The sequence below is a fragment of the Thermobia domestica genome, chromosome 16 (assembly GCF_964235325.1).
Source record: "Thermobia domestica chromosome 16, izTheDome1.hap1.1, whole genome shotgun sequence".
NCBI lineage: Eukaryota > Metazoa > Arthropoda > Insecta > Zygentoma > Lepismatidae > Thermobia > Thermobia domestica.
Genome location: NC_137469.1, coordinates 3,221,284 through 3,243,794, shown reverse-complemented (window position 1 = coordinate 3,243,794; position 22,511 = coordinate 3,221,284). Strand labels below are relative to the sequence as shown.

General features: G+C 36.6%; 1 protein-coding gene across 1 annotated transcript in view; it reads left to right on the top strand.

The window, feature by feature from the left end:
* Positions 1-1,508: 1,508 nt before the first annotated feature.
* The window catches only part of Nup160 (nuclear pore complex protein Nup160), a 101,682-nt gene continuing 80,679 nt past the window's right edge, over positions 1,509-22,511 (top strand). The window contains exons 1-5 of the mRNA XM_081742071.1: positions 1,509-1,685; positions 8,301-8,406; positions 14,102-14,309; positions 18,397-18,511; positions 20,404-20,596. Of these exons, the coding sequence (XP_081598197.1) occupies positions 1,601-1,685; positions 8,301-8,406; positions 14,102-14,309; positions 18,397-18,511; positions 20,404-20,596 (707 nt within the window). The 5' untranslated portion in view covers positions 1,509-1,600. The remainder of the gene's footprint in view (positions 1,686-8,300; positions 8,407-14,101; positions 14,310-18,396; positions 18,512-20,403; positions 20,597-22,511) is intronic.

The window sequence follows — 22,511 nt, the reverse complement described above, 5'->3', positions numbered from 1 at the left end:
CACTCTGCCCACTCCGCGCCACTAGGATCGCAATGTTTCGAGCCAACAATCATGGCAGAAACGAGAGTAGTCAATCAGACGTTGCGGCTCAGATGATGCTCGGTTGTTTTCTGGCTTCATTGAGTCCATATGGTGAAGATACGTATGGGCAGATGCTCTATCTTATAACATCCTTGGAAACAGAGAACTCGAGATTGAAAGTACATAAGTGTTGCAAACCAACTTTAAGAATTATGAGTTGGTAACTTCACATAAGAAAGTAAAAAAAAAAAAAAAAAGTTTGCTCCTTTGAAGCACTCTGCTAATGAGATAAACAAAAGAATGGATTCTTTTCATTATCTACGGCACCATTTTGTCTAGAGAACACCCGTGTGCAGAGAAAAGAAGTACCTAGTTTCTCTTCGGCTCTAAAGTGTTCAGAGCAAACCAAGAAAACAATCTCTTTCACTTCAATAAAATAATAATTTGGCATGGTGATTAAAAATTGGCGAAAATATACAGTTTGTCCAATAAATGATTTGTTATGGTCGGCCTGACGGTCATAATTTTTACCGATGATACGAACGGGAAGTAAAGATAGAAATGGCGAAAGAAACCTTTAGAATTAAGAAAAGTCATGTGGACTTTGAATTAAAAAAAATTGAGAAAGATCTCATCCCAGCTCGTGCCAAGTGAACTTTGTGGTGGACAAACACCGTCTGCATGGGCTTTCTCGGGGTTCTTCCGTTTACTTCCACTTTCTTTATTTCACCATTTCATTCATTTTTAATCATCACCGTCTCCTTTAACCTAACCGGCATAACTGTGGGACGTAAAACTGAAAGATTTCAGTTTTTCAACTGAAGGACGGCATCAAAACACAAAAATCTTACATGGAGACGAAGAAGTTACTTTAAAATCGTGGAGCATCAAAGCTTGTCAGTTGTGGCAAGTGATCTACCAATAATAGCAGAATACCTATGATGATGGTTATTATCTAGTGGACATAATACAAATATCAAGGGATTTTATTCCATAGTGGTTTATGTTAATGGAACATAACATTTGTTGTTGAGTATGAGCTAATTGATAAAGCAGTAATAATAGTTTCTTGTATTACTTTTTTCGATTTGTTGCGCTCCACAAATTTAGAGAGATTTAATGCGGATTTAAGCCAAGGACAATATTGAAACAGATCGCATGCTGTGCAGGACCCTCATTATTTTTTGGTATTGACATAATTTGCCGAGCGAATTGCAAAAGTACGTAAGGAAGTGCTATGGTTATTATCGCAAACAAAATAGAATGGGCCTTATGCAGAGTCGTTCTGACGAGTGATTAGTGCCATACTAAAGAGTTCGACTAACATATGTTTCCTGCAATAGTCAGGTTTTAAGTAAAACTCTAATCATATGTCAGAACAACGCTGCATATGGCCAATAGTTTGTGTAATTAGTACGGAATGAAGCCCAATAAATATGCAACAGTAACAGGATTTTCAATCCTCTGAGAAGAATGAGAGTGGACAATAATTTGGACCACGTACCGTTGTAATGGTTCAAACTTGGTAGCAGTGCGGCGCGCTTTTAATGCTGGAGTTAAAAGGTTTTTATTAGAAAAAATGGCAGATTTTCCCCTTGGATATCGCGAAGTAATTCCAGATCAAACTTTACCTGAGAAATGGATCGAGTATAAAATAAATACAGGTACTTTTACTAGATTCTTATCTTAAAGTTCATGTGACACTTCAGTGCAAGGCTGTTATATATTCTTGCTTAATTTTGTTCCGACTACTGTAATTTGTCACTGGCAATCCACATATTAAAGTAATGGTTAGTAAGTATAATTGAACCATGGGAGTATGTTTAGTACAAGGGGTCCAGTTGCACGTAAAAAGCATAAAATGTACAGGAGAAATGAATGATGCAAGTACTTAAACGTAACATAACGTTACCAAATCTAACCTAACCTAACATGAACTAACCTAAGCGGTAATAGTATACATGAGAACCCCCTGATCTGCGTTTCTTCTAGTAGAAATAAGGGAAATTCTATAATTTTTTGAAAAATTATGCGGGACCCCTACACTAATATAACCTATCCTAATCTAAACTAACCGAATGTGAACAGAAAATACCAAAATTTTAACATTTTTTAGAGAAAAGAGCTGGACCCCTTCTGCCAAACATAAGCCGAACCATGTTTCCTAAACAGCAGAGTTTGGTCCGAAGACCCATATTTTTTGATTTCATAATTTATTTTATGCTGTTCCTTGGTTTGTCAGTGAAAGTAACCAATAACTTATTAGAAACTAACACTTAGTAATAGAGTCGTCACTAGTTATTGTAATGAGTTCAGCTTTTACCGAAGCTTCTTACTTTCAGGTCAAGTTTAGGTAGACCATTAGAAATGTTGAAATGTTATAGTTCTTTCACTAATTTTCTCCTCATTGTCCTCCAAAACATTTGTGCTGGGCGACATAACTATGCAGCATTGACATAGATCTATGATATTTAATAGACTACCATAAGTAATTATTGAAAAATTATAGTTCTTTCATGATTTGGGTATAAATACAGCTCCGGACATATAGCATTAACACTATAGGTATAAGAGACAAACCAACCAGTGCTAAGTGGCCGCGCAAAGCATGAATGTTATGTGACCGAGTCAAGGCAGGGCGAAGCTGTTGGGCTGATACTGAGGTACTTCTGAGCGGTACGTGACGTTTGGGCGCGGACCTTTGGGCCCCGCCGTTTGGGCGCCAGACGTTTTGGCGCGAGTTAAATTAAAAAGTCATTATGTTAGGCGCTGAGTACTAAGTTGGAATCAATATATCACAAGGTGTCTACTGTAGTGGAAGTCCTTGAATTATACTGGGTTTTGTTTTACATACTAGAAATACTGGAATTTCAAAATTCTAAAAACTGAATTAACAATTAAATTTTGTAAATTTAAGTTTCAACCAAAGTTAAGTGTGCTTTTTGTTTGATAACTTATCAAGCCAAAGGTAAGTAGACCAGACTAGATATGATTGACTGCATTACATACATAGTGAGCCTATTCCATTAAAAAAATTTAAAGCAGGCCTTCTACTGTAGTTACGCAATAAGTATGAATGTCAAACACATTTCTAGTGGCTAAATGACCTGTATATGTACACTTAACTATTATTTTCCACTTTGAAATCGTTCTCTTTTTTTTTTTTTTTCCTTTCGCCACTTTCTTTAATGCAGATTAAATGCTTACAATGGGGCAAAAAAATGTGTTAAGTTTTGATTTTTATATTGGAATGTTAATAAAAAAAATGTGATACCAGAAATACGGCATACTGCAGTTCCTAAACTCAATGTCTTAGGCACCCTGTATGCGAAATATCTTTCCCTCAACTCGATTAGGATTTAGGATGTTTAGATTTCTGGGCTCTCGGCATCTAAGGCCATTTAGCCCGTCACGTTTGAGGGAGCACACTATCCGGGGAAAGGGAAGGAAGGAAGCGGCCTGGACCTATAAATTAGGTACCACCCCGGCATTTGCCTGGTGTGAATGAGGAAAACCTCATTCAGGGTAGTTGGCCTGAAAGAGCGTGTTACACTTTTTCGACCGAGTGCCCCTACCGGGAATCGAATCCAGGACCGCTCGCACCGAAGGCGAGAGCGTCAGCGACTACGCTACGCGGGGCCACTTCCCTCAACTCGAGTGCGCGGAAATCTTTTATTGGTAGTTCTTTATTGGACTTACGGAAAAGAAGAGTTTGGCAAACGTAATACGAAAGAAAATAAATTTTAATATTAATAAGTATGTAATTATCAACTTTTTAAAAAAAATACAAAAATTAAATCAATATGTTTTAATTAACATTAAGAAAATTATTAACACCGTATGATTTCTTCATTTCCTAGCTTTCTTATATAATACAAAAATTAGATCAACATTAGACCAGAACTACAAGAATCGTGAACAAGCGAAAAATCAATCCATGACGAAGTTAGGCAACAAATGCCACAAACACATTAAACTATTTAACTTAGATGAATAAATAAGATAGAGATAGAAAATATACAGATAAATGAGGTGAGATAAAGATAGAAGTGTAGGAAATGTACATATCTTGATTCGTGCTTAGTTTTCAGTGCCTAGCACACTTTATATGTCGTAAATTGTGATTTTTACTATGTACCTCGCGCCCAAACGGCTTTGCGCCCAAACGGCAGCGCCGAAATGTCCGCGCCCAAATATTGGCGCCCAAACGTCCTGTCCCGCTTCTGAGAGATGCAGGCGAATCAGCAATGGCGGATATGTGCGTAAGCAAAAGTTGTGGCAAAGTCATATTTCACATGCACTTATTTATTTTAATCATTGGAAAGCACTGGTAATGATTTTATACTACTGACGTTCAATAAAAATGTGGCCCGACGCGCTTCAAGTTGAGGGAGCTGCTTGATGTTTTGCGAAGAGATTACTCCTTCTTCACGTAGCCACCACGCAAATTTACACACTTCTCCCACCGCTGCTTCAATGCATGTATGCCATCCTTCTAAAATTGTGCAGGTTGCTCTGTGAACCATGCTGACGTTGTAGAAATGAGGTCCTCAGTTGAAGAGAAACGTTTTCCCCTAAGAAATCTCTTAAGCTTGGGAATGAAGAAGTCGGACGGTGACAGATCAGGCGAGTACGGCGGATGCGGAAAAATTTCGTACCCACAAGTGGCTGCTTCCTCCTGGCAATGTCAGCATTGTGACGCGTTGCATTGTCTGGAGTAGCAGCACACCTTTCAGCAGTTTTCCTCGTCTGGATGTATTGAGTTTTGCTCATAACTTTTGTAGCAGGTCACTGTAGTAGTGTCCAGTAATTATGGCACCCTTGGGAAGGTAATTGGTCATGATGATGTCCTCACAATCCCAGAAAACAGCTGCCAGCTTGCCAGCTGATGGCACCACATCGAACCCTTTTTTTTAGGGGGGGAGGGGTAACCCTTTGTGACACCATTGCTTGGACTCCATTTTGTTCTTGGGATCAAACGTATGTATCCATGTTTCGTCCTGTCTGATGAGACGGGCAAAAACATCTTTTGGGTCACGATTGCACAGTTCCAAACATTGCCTTAATGCTTGCACGCGTTCTTCCTTCTGAAAAGATTGCAGCAGTCTTGGAATCCATCTGGCACTCAATTTTGACAGGTGCAGATGGTCAAGGATGATTGTTTCGATGAACCCTACATTTTGACCTGCTGGGATTGTTACTGGATGGTCTGTCTTCCAGGATTAATGCCTCCACTTGTTTTATATTGTCATTATCAATGTCTGATTGAGGCCTTCCTGAACTTAGGTCATTTTACACTGACGTCCGACCACATCTAAGTTCCTTGTGCCACTATTTCACCATGCTGTAAGATTGAGCAACATCACCATACACGTGGGTCATCTTCTCGTGAATCTCCTTGGGCGATTTTCCCTGATACTATGTGTATAATCGGGAAATGTATATTTGTGGAAAATTTCATAGGAAAAGAATTATAAATACGAAAATTAGAATGACTAAAACAAAATGTTGTTAATGGACAAGAAAGTTTTATTGTTCTTATTTACTGCTCTTTTGATATGAAATTTGCCACATCCATGTCTTTGCCGATTGTACACATACTAACATAAGAAATACCGGGCGAATTCGTTAGCAAATTATATTCCTACAAAAAACATATTTATAGACATGCGACAATAATTTTGGACATGAGTGTATATTGTATGAAACTTCTTCATCCGGACGTTATGATGTACCAGCGAAACAATGAAATAAATGAAATGAAATGAAATCTGTGAGTTTTACGTCCCACGGTTATGCCGGTTAGGCTAAAGGAGACGGTGATTATGAGAAATGAATGAAATGGTGGAATGAAGAAAGTGGGAGGAAACGGGAGAACCCCGAGAAAACCCACGCACACGGTGTTTGTCCACCACAAAGTTCACTTGGCGGGAGCAGGGTTTGAACCCGGGACCCCATGCACCAGAGGTGAACGCTCTACCACTGAGCCACCGCGGCCCCCACAATCAAATAAAGTTCGTGTCCATGGTAATGAATCAGTTTCGATCATCGCGATACATTGGATTGTTTCAGTTTGCGTTTCACAAGGCAGATTACCGAACAAATTATATACCTTTTGAATCACCAGCCGAATTTGCTTTTCGCTTTTGTTATGTAAAGTGTTCTCTTCACGGATTCAACGCAAGTGCATATATAAAATGTTCATGGTGGAAGGATGTCTTCTGCCTGCATCATTTCTTCATAAAACAGAAGAACAACAGTGATCAATTTTCATCTCTTAACTTATCATTATTGTTAACAGTATAATGACTAATTCAGTTCGTATGTCAATGTTGTACTTAACACGTTTAAATGCACATATACTCATTTTGTCATATAAACTTCCAAGTTGAATCTCTAAACAGTTCTCAACCGTACAGGAATTTTATTAGCTTGTTGTAATCAGCATGAATTGGTCCTTCAAATGACATGCTTAGTTTGTTTGCAGGCGAGTGGTTTCTCCCGTACTTCCCTTGTTAGCTCCTTTCTCAGTTCCTCCTATGTATTTGTCACTAAATGCATTTTTTCATTTCCAGTTTCCACGACAATTCCGACATATTTGACTTCTATTTTATCTTTCACACTAACTCAGGCCTTTTGTTACTTTTTATACTTTAGTCACTGTGGTAGGCTCATTACTGAATTTTACACATTGGCGGATTGAAAAGAATCTGTGCGGTATGTGCACGCAATCCCATAACTTGTTGTTCTTTTGTAAGAGCTTGAGGAAGCAAAGGCAGACGAATGGGGCCGCGGTGGCTCAGTGGTAGAGCGTTCACCTCTGGTGCATGGGGTCCCTGGTTCGATCCTAGCTCGCGCCAAGTGAACTTTGTAATGATCAGACACAATGTTCATGGGTTCTCCCGTTTCCTCCCACTTTCTTCATTCCACCATTTTATTCATTTCTCATCATCACCGCCTCCTTTAGCCTAGCCGGCATAATAATGGGACTAAAAATTTCATTTTTTCAGGCAGGTGAATGTTGCAGAGAAATAGGGCGCTTTTTATAGTCAATTTTTCTTATACACTAGTTCACATTGGGTGACATTTCCAGACTTCCTTACATATTTATTATATTACATTGTTTCCGTTTACACCTGTACTTCCTTTAGATGCTTATTCTTTCGTGCACCTATACTCGGTCCGCACTTTGTGCTTTATACAGTTATGTGTAGCTGTTATCATCAGGTTTTTAGCTGTTATGTGTATGTAATTACCAATAGTTAAAAACATTTTTGTTTTTATTTTATTATTATTATTTTCACTACGTAATGGTCTAGTTCATTTCGTCAATAGAAGTACATTTTGTATATAAAGGACGCCAGCTTCTACGTATGGTGACTAGTGCCATAAATAAGTCATCGTCCACGGGAACTTGTGGAAACCACTCCCGATAACTAAATGGCCATCCAAAAAGCTTATTTCAAACATTTGACAGCTGCTTGTCAAGTCCACGTGGAGTACTTAGTTGCCACAGTTCCAAACGCTGTCCTTTCAGTCAGTGATTAGAAGATTGCTGTTTAACATATATAGTCTTCATATATAGTTTTATATATTATACTAGATTGTAGCAAAATGTGGAAGCCTGAGATAATACTGATAGAGTGAGAGAGAGAGACAGTGAATGTTGAGACATTGCAACCCCGCAAATGCCGTCAAAAGATGGATGGAGGGAGGAAGGGATACTATTGTAGAATCCAACACGGAAAGTTCAAATAGTTTGCCGAACTGCACATCTATTGAAAAGATAAACTATACCCAATAGTGACACTATTTTTTTTCCCTCAAATTCAAATAAATCGCATTTCTATTCCATTGTTTACTTTTGTATGTGTGACACTAATTTGTCAAGTTAAATTGATTTGAATACTAGAACAGCAGTATATTATACACATTTCAAAGAATATGATCAAAATGTGCAGGACCTTCTAATTTCGTGTGTTTGTTTTATTTTTGACACTTCCCTTCACATTCTCTAAAATTTTACTTAAATAAAAGAAAAGCAATTAGTTGCTTCCGTGAGTTACGTTAGGGCAGTAGAATTCTATCCCACTAATCCGTTCGTAATCGTCTCTCTGTGTCCTAAAAGGCATTTATTGTGGTACGTTACATTACTGATTTAATTTCGTGTAATTTTATTTTGGAATTTATTCTAATGGTTTACAGTTTTTGTTTAACGTAATACTTGCGTAAACTATAATGTTTATAAATTGTTAATTGTTTTATTTTCGTCTTACCAGGAGCGTCTCAAAGTACGTTACAAGACATCAAAGTTCCTGAGAGAGCAGGCGGATATTGTTACAAAGATTCTTCGAATCCTTATACAAGGAACCGGTTTATTTATTGGTAAGTGAGAAGATACTTTAGATATTTACAAGTTATTTTGTCTTGTTCACACGCTTGAAAATCGAATCATTTTATGAACACATTGACACTTTGAGTCCAAAGGTTCAAAGTTGGGGTGAGATCTGTTACAGGATGTTTCAAAATAACACCAACAGTGTTTGTGAGATGATTCCTGACACCAAGATAAGACAAACAGTATAGACCAACTTGGGTGTACAAATGCTTCCTTTCGGAGTTATAGGCTGCCAAAGCCATGAAAAAATGAACTTTAAAAGGTCCATAGCTCCAAAACTATGGAACCTATCGTAGTCGGGTCAAGACTTCACATAGGAAGTAATATGTGGCCTCCCCAAAAATACATGTTTCAGAGTCATGCAGTACTCATGGAACAATTTTTGTAGAGGGAGTTTGCCTACGGGCATGTAATTCCACTAAATACCTCTATAAAAGTTGTTGCAGAAGTACGGCAGGATTCTGAAACATGGATATTTGGATAGGGCACATACTAGGTCCCAAGTGAAGTCTTGACCCGACACTACGGTAGGTCCCATAGTTCTGTAGCTATGGACCTTTAAAGTTCATTTTTTCATGTTCTCGGCAGCCTTCAACTCCAAAAGGAAGCGGGGCTGCGGTGGCTCAGTGGTAGAGCGTTCACCTCTGGTGCTTGGGGTCCCGGGTTCGATCCCAGCCCCCGCCAAGTGAACTTTGTGGTGGACAAACACCGTGTGCGTGGGTTTTCTCGGGGTTCTCCCGTTTCCTACCACATTCTTCATTCCACCATTTCATTCATTACTCATCATTACCGTCTCCTTTAGCCTAACCGGCATATTTGTGGGAGTAAAACTCAAAGATTTCATTTCATTTCATTTTTTTTTCCAAAAGGAAGCATTTGTGCAACCAGATGGGCTATACTTTTTGTCTTACCTTGGTGTCAGGAATCATTTCTCAAACGTCGGCGTTGTTTTAAGACGCCCTGTATACATATATTCTACATAAACAACCATTTCAGCAAGGGTCCTCTCTCCAATTTTAAACCTTTGCACTAAAATTGCAAATTTGTTTATAACATGATCCGATCTTCATATAAACGACATTGGTATGAAGAAAAGAAACTTCTATACCAGAATTACGGAGGATATTAGGAAAAATAAGGACGAAAAGACCCTATTTCAGGACTCTCTGATCATTTGCAAAAATCTGAGCAACTGTTCAGCAGGATGGATTGATTTAAATCAGTCTGAGATTTAAATCACCTGATTTCTTAAAATAAAAATCGTTGATTTAAATCAAATTGCGAAATAAATAATCTAAAGTGAAAATAAGTGGAATCCTGTTTCTGCTCTGTTATTTCGATTATGAAACATAATAATCATAATACAATGAGACTCAAACGTATGTATAGCACAGTATGAAGACGAGTGTTTCATGCAAAGGATGATTAAGAAAAGTCCCGTTACGAGTAATGAGGCAATCCTGCTTTCTTCTCTTCGTAACATAGGGTTTGTAAATCGTTAACTGTTCCACCGAGAAATCACCAGTAAGACGAAAACTATTTTGTGTGCTCGTCTGTTTGTTTGTTCCCAGATAATAACTGCGTATTTAAGGAGGTCCGATCCTCTCTCCGAACTTAAAAATTTTGTACATTTTACATAACTTTAGACGAAATTTAGTATGTTTTATGTATTTCGTGCCGCAAGCTAGTTCTGGGCCGCCCAAATTTTTTTTTTTGTTTGTTTGTTTGTTTAATATGTCCTTACCAAATATCAATAACGTGTAAAAAAAAAAAAAAAAAAAAAAAAAGTGCCATATTAATAAACGTTGCTGTACTTTTTCCTTAATGCTTGAGGATTAATTCAAAATTCAACCCCAATACTTTGACTTAAATGGCATCATTAACATTTAATACTAATTCCTAATGTTTTTTTCTTTAGTTCACGACTTGTATTATACGAGAAGAAAGACGTGATTTTAAAAAATCATGATTTTTTTTTCCACCCTGCTGTTCAGAACATTGCTATATTACATTGTCCTATCTTTCAAATGGAAAGAAAATGTTTTTGAAGCATACTGGGCCAGTCAAGAGTCCTAGGGTTAATACTGATAAAAGGAATCTAGATAAGGAATGAGATAATGTTGGGGGAAAAAAAAGTCTTAAATTCCTTCTTACATCTGGAAATTTGTATAATAAGTTGAAACACATCCTTACGTAATTTGTACATATATATTTGACACATAATGTAATCTTAACATTTTTAGTTATTAATTTGTTATATATATATATATATATATATATATATATTATAATATTATAATAACGTATGAATTATGCTCAATTGTAGTAAAACTCTTCATAATACGAAATTTTAGAAATATTCTATGTCCACAATATTTTTAGTCTAAGCTTAACAACACAATAGGTAAATCTAGCAAATCCTAAAACTTTTACACTGATGAAAGCAACAAAACAAACAAATGGAAAATATTGAATGAACATAAAATGGTAACATAAAATAAAAACATAATGGAATAAATATATTCTTACAGTAGGAATACTTCTTCCAGTTCTCTGCCTTTGGGTATGGTACCCTGCATTGAGGCGACATTGCCTCTTAGAATTGCCATACTTATTCTTCGTATGAGGAAGGTGCTTGCTTTGTCATCGCCAGATAACGGCGTGATCCGTCTGCCTATTTCTTTTATAAAGTTAATACCTTCTCTGCCCCATGAACCAGTGGATTCAATAGCGATAGTTACAAAATGATATTTCTCCGCAAGGTTACTGTATTTTCTCCTTTATTCCGTTTCATTTCGGCTGGCTATATTTCCCGCCTGAATCGAAGGAAAGGGGAGATTGAAAGGTGCGAACGTATCTGAACATGTAAAGTCCCTTATGTTTATGTTTAGTTATTAATATATTTAAAAGCAATGTCATTATACAAAAGACATATTTAAGAACAATTTCAGTGTACAAAAGGATTTTTTTGTAATCACCAAATTGGAAACAAGTTATGGGTAACATTGATCCCAAGATCAGGTATATGTCATATTTAAACACATGGGATTTTCTACGACATTGGTGTGGAAGAAGAGGACACATTGTTTTTAAAACGAATTCTTCAAGATTGCCTAGAAGGCGGGTAAAGACTACCTGAAAAAAGTATATGTGCTTAAGTAGTGCACTTTCAATAAGATTATGTAATTTATAGGAAATAGATATAAAACACGTTAATAGAGTGTTTTTGCCATTTGGTAAAACACTGGACTACTTCGATACGTAGTAATTGGTTATTGCTACTGAAGTGTGAGTGTGTAACTTTTTACATTTCAGCGTAGAGTACATCCTGACGAACAGAGCCAGCCCTAGGCAATTTGCCGCCCCGTGTAATGACATTTCCCCCTCCTCCGTTCTCCAGAAAAAACAAATCTTAAAAGCCACGGTTTTAAGAATTCTTCATCATAAACAACGAAGGGGAGGGGAAGAGCATTCCTTGAATTGCTTACTCAACCGTGCAAGTTGGCTTCGATTCCATCCCCATTTCAATGCACTCAGAAAGGCCTAAGCACTACAAATAGAATCTCGTGTTTTTTTTTTTTTTTTTTTTTTTTTAATTAATAGTAATCTATTATGTTAGTGAAAGATAAAGCAAACATACCTGCAGAGAACAGAAAATAATCATGTATATAGAATTCAATGCCGAGCTTTAATCTCAATTTATAACAGTTCGCAATTCCAGTGCAACTACCTCTTTCATCTTGATTTCTAGATTTTCCTTCTACATCTGTTAAAAAATAAAAAAATAAAAATTGTTTCCGCCTTCAATGATAAGGAACTTGTTTGTGACAAACTAAACGGAACAGATGTTTACTACTATTCGAGAATTGAGTTCTTGTATATGACAACCAGGGCTGGCAAAAAACAGTTTTTTTTTTTTTTTGTTAAACACGTTTTTTTTTTTTTTGGTTTAAATAATTTGCTCTATGTATTTATATCACATACGGACAGAAATAAGTTTGTTTCGCCTTGGTGTTATGCAACAACTGGGTTATGCTGGAAGGGGTCACAAGCTTAAAGCGGAATCCAAACTGGCTTTACATCCAAGAGAAATTGTCCTCCATTTGAACTCGAAACCGGGACTAATTGGCCACTAATGTGATACGTCTGCTGACTTACTCACGAAGGGCTCCTGATAAAAATACGTTGTACTTGTCTTTACATGCTTGTTAATATAATTGTCAAGTCATTTCAGAAGAACAAAAAGATAAACAGTTGCACAAGTGAAACCATTATACGCAATTACACATAGACAATTTCAAAATCTGCAGAGTACAGAAGAACCAATTTAGTCCAAGTTAGTTCACTACGACTTTTATTAGTTCAAGTTAAAGAAATACAACGACTTAGTTTGCATATCAGTAAGAAAAGTGAATAAAGATACGAATTATTTGAGTCTACTTTGGCTCTGACCCATTTGTACATAGGCGTAAATAGATACCAAAGATACTTCTGATTTCAATAAATGCCTCTCGTGAGGTTTGTGTCCTCCCCCCCCCCTTCCAAAAAAAAGTACGGCATTTTGATGTATTTTAATAGTAAACATTATTAAAACGAAACAATATTTAGAATTTTTCTTTGATTGCAGTCGCATAACAATAATAATAGGATATAAAAAGTCACAAAACAAACATTCATAAACTTATAAAAAAGCAAAAGTTGCTTTTGTAGTATAAGCTCTTTGAGTATTGAATGGGGAATTTAAGTCTGAATATAATACAAATAATATACGGGAGTGAAACGTGATGACCCACAAATGTGTGTTCATCAAGATTTTACGAACACTTACACCTTTACGAACATTTTTCGTTTTTTGACCAGCCAATCCTGATGACAACAATCAAGCAATTCATGTTATGATTTGTTTAACCTGACCATTTGCTTTAGCACCCTTCATGTGATTTTAAAGTAATGCTATCTAAACATTATTTATGAATGTAGTATTCAAATAAGTCAGCTTAGTAAATTTAATTACCATCACCATGAAGTCTATTTCCAACAAGAAATATTTATAGTAAATAATATAGTTATGACAGATTTTGCCGGCCCCCGAAATTTCGCGCTCGTACACATGCACCTGTTGCACATATGGTAGAACCGACTCTACCGATGAAAGGTATTCGTGTATTGTGCCTGAAATATCGATGAGAAGTTAATGAGTGTTGGTTCATCACTACACGAACACAAAGTTTAGTACAGGGTTAAATTTTGAAACTGTGTTGTATGTGTTCAATTAGTTAGTGTTTTTAACTTTTATTATTGATAATTTGATTAAGAATGCGTCAATGTCTGTCTTCTTTAAGTAAAATTAAACTTTTTACAGTAATCACTAAATAGAGTAGGCTTTCTTAGAAAAAAAAAAAAAAAAAAAGGGAAAGGTTTGAGCAAGTTTGCAAAATAGGGTGACAAATTAATGAAGGTAAGGTTTTTTTTTTTTTTTTTCAGTGCGCAAGGTTTTATTTTTCTTACAAAACATTCGAAATAGTTCTACACTTACAATACGTTTTGAATTTGACTATTCTATCCCCAGTCGAAGAGAAATTCGAGGCTTGAAAGTATTGTGTAAGTGTTTGCAGTACTATCAATTTTTTTTTTTTTTTTTTTTTTTAGTAATGTTTACTTTATAAATTATTATTATTCCAGGAGAATTTCTCACAATGTTTTGGAGCTTGTGGAGGAGAGTTTGGATGTGAACTTGGTCAATAACCATTTACGATACATTTTCCGAGATACCCCTATTTTGGAAGGAGTAACCATCCAAGAGGCTTACAATAACTTATTTGTATTGGTGGCTACCGTCTCCAGTGTTCATCGCCTGACGTTTCCACTCCCACCGAAGGCTCATAATAAGGTAAATAGACTCTGTCCTATGTTAACTTAAGTGATTACGTACAAGAGTTTGTAAGCGTTAGCTATAATGCACATTTCAATGACACTCTTAACAGACATTTCCATAACAAATTTTTTGTCCCGGCAAAATTTATGTACAGAACTCTCCCTTTCCGGGCAGTCTTATTTTTCTTCCGTTTTCTTAACCTTTCCGTAATGGACTGGAATTATTGTCAGTGCATACGTATTTAGCACGTACAATTCTTTGCGCAATTTGAAAATACATCTGTGATGCAGTATAAAAGAGAAAAAATTCCTTCTCAACAAAATTTCTTTGCAAAAGTCAATGACCTGGTGAACCACCACACGAAAGTTTTACATGCTGGTATACTGGTTAGCACATGCGTCTTTTGTGTACAGGGTCGCTGGTTCGATTCCCGGCAGAAGAGCATTAAACCAGGGATGCAAATAACCACTCGCCCGGGGCCAGTGGTTCATCGGTGCGGGCGAGTTTTTAATATCGCTCTTATATATTTCAAAGGTAAGTAAATGATTTCTATTGTGGCATGTGGGCTAGTAAAATTTTGGTATTTATTTGCAATCATGCATTAAACATATTATAGTGGTTCTGATTATTCCAGTTGAAAGCTCGTCCGTGGCTGAGCGGTTAGCATAAGCGCTTTTGGCGTGGGAGCCTCGGGTTCGATTCCCGGCGGAAACTCATGTTCGGATTCCTCGTTAATCAGTAGATCCACGTCTTATATAGTCTCGGTGTTGAAAGTTACGTTAAATTCAAAGTCAACTCAATTATTCCAGTTGAAACTATACGTCCACGTCTTATATAGCCTCGGAACTGAAGAGGAGCGCTGAACTTCAATAGAAAAACAAGTTGGAGGCTTAATTTGAAATTGTTCTTTTGTTTATCCAGAATAAATTTTCAGGAACAATGTTGCATTTTCTTATTGCATTACTTTCACTTTTAATACAGTTAGTATACTAATTAGGGAATTTATTTGGGGAAATGACAGATAATTGAGAAGAAAATTAGAACATGTGCAGTGCATTTTGCAGCCTATATAAGAACATTCCCCAATGATAATTTCGTTTCTTTACGGAGGTGGATAATTCGAACGCTGAATACAATATTTTGATATAGTCTATATTTAATGTATTTACTGTGTAGTGCATACAGTTAACCGCATGAGCCGTGAGTAATTTAATCCTGTGTGCTACCGTGAAAAATATAGCATAGGAGATACCGTGGGGTTCCTTTGAGGCCCCAATTAAAACTAGTTCAGAATGCTCCCAAAGAACGAACTTAAAAAGAATGGGGAGATGGAGCGGAAATGATAACTGTGATTGTTTCTACGTATAAATCTTTTTGACCGCACTTTGTCTTTCTCGGAAAAATTTGTAAAATATCATCTCTCTATGACTTACAGCTCCCGAGATATGGCTCCTTAAATCTCCCGAAATTCGAATTTTTTTGGCCAATATCTGGGAAACAGTGGCCACCGTTTACTTTTTGGTACTAAAATGTTCACCATCCTCATAGGTATTGATCAACACCAATATGATCTCTTTATGACTTACAGTTCCCGAGATATGGGTCCTTAAATTTCCGGAAATCGGCCATTTTTTGACCAGTATGTCGAGAACGGTAAGAATGATGCGAAAAATTTCATCACTTTCTCAAATAATTTTTGATGCTCTATCGAATGGAGAGGTCAAAATTGAAAAAATCCCAGATAACAGACAGACGTAGAGAATTCAGTAACGAACTTTTAAAGCTCGTTGAATATGTAATTATTGGTGTTTCGTATATGAATTTTATACATTTCAAAACAATACTTTATTGCCTTGGACTCCATGTCACAGACTGTCACCTTCGACACTACTGATATCATCTTCATCCAAAATAGAAAAGAAATACTTGACGTTCTCGTCACTAGATAACAGGCTCAAAACTACAACTGAGAATAGCCAAGTCATGCCATCTTCTTGGGGTTGTTGCGTGAAGTAACACGGTTTAGCCCTTTGAAACTAGCCAGTTTGGTATTCACAAGCTGTTCAAACGCATAAGCATGTTTCATAGTATCCATTGCTTCAAACTGTAACCTACGGAAGAAAGAGACAAGATCACAAACAATGTTGCGTAAAGTAAGGACATTTTTTTCTTACTACACATCCAAATTACTTTATTATGTCATTAATGAAGTAATTTTCGGGAACAATATATTAGTAATTTTTTCCGTCTATTGAACATTATGTAAACTACTAATTTTACTCGTTCGGTAAGAAGAAGAAAAGGAAATAATTGATTACTTACATGAGTATTATCTTGAGGTAAACCCCAGTTGGTTTTACGACCCCAGTGGTAAACGATCAATTTTTACAAAACAGCAAAACAACAACAAACGATGTTCATTATATTAAATATACACTGGGGAGAAAATACAATATTAGACTTTTAGATACTCACGTTTATGAATCTTCTGAACGCTTTAAAAACTTAAATGAATTGATTTTGTCTCGTTACTTTGAGCGTGTTGTTACTTCGAATAGAGACATGCTTGTCTGTTTACGATTTACGACTCGCCGCGTTTACTAGTTCGACGCGTCTCTTTTAGTCCGCGCTTTCTTGACTCTCGATCTTTACTCCCCCTTCTATTTCCAAGGAAACAGTTTTATGTAACCGAAAAACATGAGATTGCAGATTTCAGAGGCACTTCAATGGCTCCAGCTAGCACGTGGAAACTCTTGAGAAAACTCAGTTCAGAAAGAACATTCTGCTGACCAAAAATCCTTAAAATCTCCAGATGCAATCTTCCGGATAATTTAAATTTTGTCAATCTAAGAAATTTCTGGAAGAGATGAATACAAGGATTCTTACAATGTTACAAACATTTCCGTATACAATTCTGGAAATAAAATGCTGATTTAATAGTGATTATTTAACAGTTATATAATGACCTCATTATGTAAATTCTCTTTAACGTAATACTACTAAGTTGTGGTATTTGCTTTTCGTAACAAAGATAACAATTCATGAACAATGTAAATAATTTTCATAACACTATTTCTTCCTTCCTTTGTCAAGTAACATGATAAACACTAGTGATTATGCAAATAAAACTAAGTTAAATTACTTTCAATAATACAATGTATCACAGCGTCACCAAGAACTGAACCCAGTACCATAGCATCCCATAACATCCTATAACAATACATATATATATATATATATATATTAAACGTTGAATTTGTGCTGACAGTTCTCATCTTTGTTAAGGACTTAGAGCCTGTCTGTGTCAAGTATGCCCATCCTGGCGCTACTGTTGATGTTTATTTCCCCGCACCTCCCTCGAGAGAGGAGGGGCAAGTTGCTGTGGTCGAGATCTTTCAATTGTTGGATGCGGAAGCGTTGCCACAATAAATTATTTCACAGATTTCGCTGTGCACTTGTTAGCCATTCTAAGTAACCTAATTCTTCACTCGCCAAGACCAAACGACTGAATGAAAAATTGGAAATATAGCCGAGGTCAATCACTTCTTACTCCAAAGCAAAGTCGAAGGTTTCATCCGTACGAAGTTGGAGAGGATGGAGCCGAAGTATGTTTCTCGTATTTTCCGAGGGCACACCTGAAATAGAAGGGCTGTAGGTGAGAAACGATATTTGGTAGGGATAGGGCATACGGAAATGGAATGTTTACTCGTAAATGAAAACATCTAGTTGGTCCACACAATAAATATCTTCTTCAGTGGTTGGTGGCGGACGGTGAATGTGTCAGTGATATTATTCCAGCTTCTGTCCAAATTGCCTGTGTACTAATTTAATTTTAATCCCCACGAATGAAGAAAGGGTTCTATGCCTGTCTTTCTAAGAATGATGAAGATTTTTTTTTCATGAATTTCACTTCATCGATAATTTCGATCCTCTCAAAGGACAGAATGAAAGAAAAGATGCATACGTTAGTATTAGTAGTACATTTGTTTTGTTTCTCTTATTATTAAACTTTTTGCTTTCAGTCTCGATAAAAAGCTTGCTAAGTGTAATGCTGTGTTGTCTCTAAAGTCAGAGTTTTACTGATTTTTTTATGTCTTTACAGGACATAGGCTTAACTCTTCGTAGGGATAGCTCAGTCTCATCGATATTTGCTGAAGCCACGGAAGCAGCCGCCAACGATCCTGCAACATTCCATGTTCTTAACACAACAGCAGCAAGTAAGCAGTAATTTTCGTTTCCATTTATTTCTCAGTTATACAAGAACTAACTTCTGTATCCACTTGTTGGGAGTTGACAAGTGAAAGCATCGAACAAGGTTATTGTTATTAATAGAAACCAGATGTTAGGCAAATTGCCTGTTCATGAACAGAAAATTCGGTACTTTCCCGATTCTAAACAAAATTAAGGAACAGTCAGTACGTTACAGAATTCGGAACTTCACCGATTTTGCAGGTCCGAAGCACCTGATGCGTGGTAACAGACTACTACGTATGTGAATAGTAAATGAAAAATTTGTTCGAAACATTCATACAATGTATATGAAAGTTAAAACTACACTGAAAAATTTTTAAGAACAGAACCACCCGAAACGAAGCCCTTGATGTGCAGCCCGTAAGAGTATCGCATAAATGTATTTCTCTCACGTTTTACTTTATTTTGTTTCAAGAAGAGAGTGTGTGATATTTTGAAGTAAAATTACTACATAAATTTTTACTAGTTATTTGGGTATCATTTTTTAAAAAAAGTACTTACTTTTATATATAAGATTTTAAAAGCTTATTATATACATTCGTTAATCTTTGAAATTCATAATGAAAATATGTTAAGAATTAAAATTGTTTGAAAAATCTTTTCGAAATTCATGGTTTAATTTCGAGGTTTTATATTATCTGCATCAACCACTAATTAAATGAGTTTTTGTGTTGTAGAGAAGCGAAACAAAGTCTGCTTTATCAATTTAAAGCAAAATTTTGAAGAAGAAAAAAATACCAAAATTTCCTAAGCATAAAAGCCAAGCAGAAAAAAACCGAGTTTTCAAAAGAGAAAAACTTTTTTTTTTTTTTTTTTCGAGCCCTTGCATCTCTACTTTTCAGATTGAACGTTACAGCAGTGTCTTTGTGGTGGTAGCTTGTTTGAATGTACGAGGATGAGTCAAAATATTAGTTCCAATGCTTAAGAAAATAAAATAGGTCAGAAATATTACAATAACTTTATTTGTATCGTAAAGTTGCATTCACAATCTACTTTTCAACGTAATGACCTCCGTTATTTAAGCATTTGTCGAGGCGTGATACAAGTTTTTCTATGCCTTCTGCCAAGAAATCCCGTCCAATGTCCGGTAAACATTTTTGGGCTGCAGCTTTCATCTCGTCATCCAGTGATATCGTTGCTTTGAAAGTTTGTCTATTGTGTGCATTTGTTTGCGAGAATGCATTAATTTACGCGAACAGCGATTTCCGGATTTGTCGTAATTGATGGTCTTCCCTCGCGCTCACCATTATCAATATCTGTATGTTTATTCCCGAACATGTTGCACCACTTCGCGATATCTTGACGTGACATTGCATTTTCACCATACACTTCATGCAACTGCCGATAAATTTCAGTTCAGTTACACGTTTTCGCTCACAAAAAATGAACCACTGCATGCATTTCCAATTTGAACGCCACTTGCAGCTCTCGAGACATGTTTAGACATGTTTACGGCTGATTATCAGAACACCTCCACTTGCCTCGTGAAAGCCGCTACGTCCCATGAAACAGCTACATGTCTGCAGTGTTGCCACACAGTTTCATCAAAATAGCCTTTGACGGAAAATATTTACGAAGGAGTGCAACTAACTTTCTGACTGACCCACGTACATGTGCTAACGAAAGAGACGTATCATTACAAATGCGTTGAAATGACCCCAGCTTCGAGTCCCAGACTTGGAAATAATTTGCCATCAAGAAAATCTCTATATGTTCAAACTCATATTTGTCAGCTGCTTAGTTCAGGTTGGAAGACAATTTAAGCCAACACGAATAGAAATCCTTGCTTACTTTTATTTGTATATTTCGCGTACTTTCTTTTCACGTTATGGTAACTGTTTCGTGTGTTTCATTTCAGACACCCCATTACCTCATACTTCTGCGTCATGGTTGAGCACCAGTGAAGAAGCCCTATTTGCTTTAGGCTACAGCACAGGAGTAGTGCTGCTAGTGAAGCTGATGTCAATGCCAAGTTATGTTGAGACCGTTGAGCTGAAACAATCATCGATTATGGCTAGGCTTTTCACGGGGATTGTACCCGGACCTTTGAGGTGAGTCATATTCTCTTTTTTTTTTTTTGTTCTGCATTAAGATTTTCAAGCTAGGTGTAACTTTACTATTTTCGAGAAGAAAGTATGGTGATTGTGAAAAAATCGAATTCGAGATTTCAACGAATGTACACATTTTATGGCCCTTTCATACCAGAAAAGGGATTTTTTAATTTCTTCGGTACCTTCATCCCAATGTATGTATGTACACTCCCCTAGAGGCCATTCCGTTCAACGTAGGTCAAGCTGAATTTTTTAAAGTTTCAGATTTTTGTAAGATCTCCACGGAGGGGGGGGGAGGGGTCTTCCGAATTTTCTCCCTATCTCCCTCAAAAAAAAAAAAAAAAAATTAAAGGAATATGCGAGGGAGGATCAGAAACTAAAGTTACAAGACCGATATTTCTGGAGTTTCGTCTGTTATAGAGGAATGAGGAGTGTGCGATAATTTTAATACTTGGAGTTGGCAACTGTGCAATTTCAGCCACTCGTCACCTACGCCCAAGGATGTTATAAAATACAGGATCTGCCCATATGTATCTTCATCCTCAGTGAAGCCAAAAAACAACTGAGCATCGTCTGAGCTGGCACGTCTGATTGGCTACTTTCGTTTCCGCCATGTTTGTTGGCTCGAAACATTGCGATCTTAGTGGCGCGGAGCAGGCAGAGTAGGTGTGGCGAAACTTCACGATTTTGTTGTATGGGCAGATCCTCTATTTTATAACATCCTTGCCTACAGCGCTAGTTGTAGATAAACACAAATGGCGACTTGTTTAGAAAACTGGTCTCGCAAAGAAGTCCGCCCAATTATTCGATTTCAGTGGGCGAAACATGTAACCGTGGCTGAAATTCACCGGCAGCTGGTAGAGGTTTACGGAGAGACTGTAATGTCTCGTCAGCATGTCGCAGAATGGTGTCGAAAACTTGCTTCTGGAATAGAAAACGTTACCGACGAGGAGCTGATTTAGAACACCAAGAGGATCAGGTTACATCTGATGGCAGAATTGGGGATATCGTAACGTGATTTGCTTCAGATGAGGGGATGAAAAACTTTGTGACAACGTGGCTGAACACACGAGGACAGGATTTTTACCAGGAGAGGATCTTCAAACTCCTTCCACGATGCGACAAGTGCCTCAACCGATATGGAGATTATCTCGAAAAGTAATCTAATGTCTGTACTATCTGTTGGCTGTATTGGTTGTATGAAATAATATATAGACGTTTCACTGCAGGCTTTGTAACCTTACTTTTTGATTATTCCTCGTATTTGAAAGGTGAAAATAATAAATAAATAAATGCGATTTGTCTCTAAAACTGCTCTAATGATTTTGTTTCATACATCAATATCTTGTTAACGACCCTATACTGTGGTACGTTAATTTTCTCAGAATGGGTAGTTCATTCTTGGAAATGAGTTCTTTTCGGACAATTTTCTCAAAAACGATTCAGGCAATTTTGTTCATGTTTCATTAATAACTCGATTATATTTGTTCTGAAAAGAAATTAAAAGGAGTGAAAAAAAATCCTCCAGTACTTATGCGATTTTGTTTACATTTCATTTCATAAGCGATTATTTCAATATATAGGGTGTTTGAAAACAACACCGACAACGTTTGGGAGGTGATTCCTGACACCAAAATAAAACGAAAAGTATAGACCAGCCTGGGTGCACAAATGCTTCCTTTCGAAGTTATAGGCTGCCGAAAACAGGAAACAATAATAATAATAATAATAATAATAAAGAATTTTATTGTCGTTAAGCTATACATAGCAATAGACAACGTCAAAATGTAATACAATATTGATACGTAAGTATAAATAAATAATGATCTATAACTAAATTAATGATGAAATGACATTACAAAATAAATTACAATAACAATATACATTTTAAATACAAGCTCAACACGAGATTACA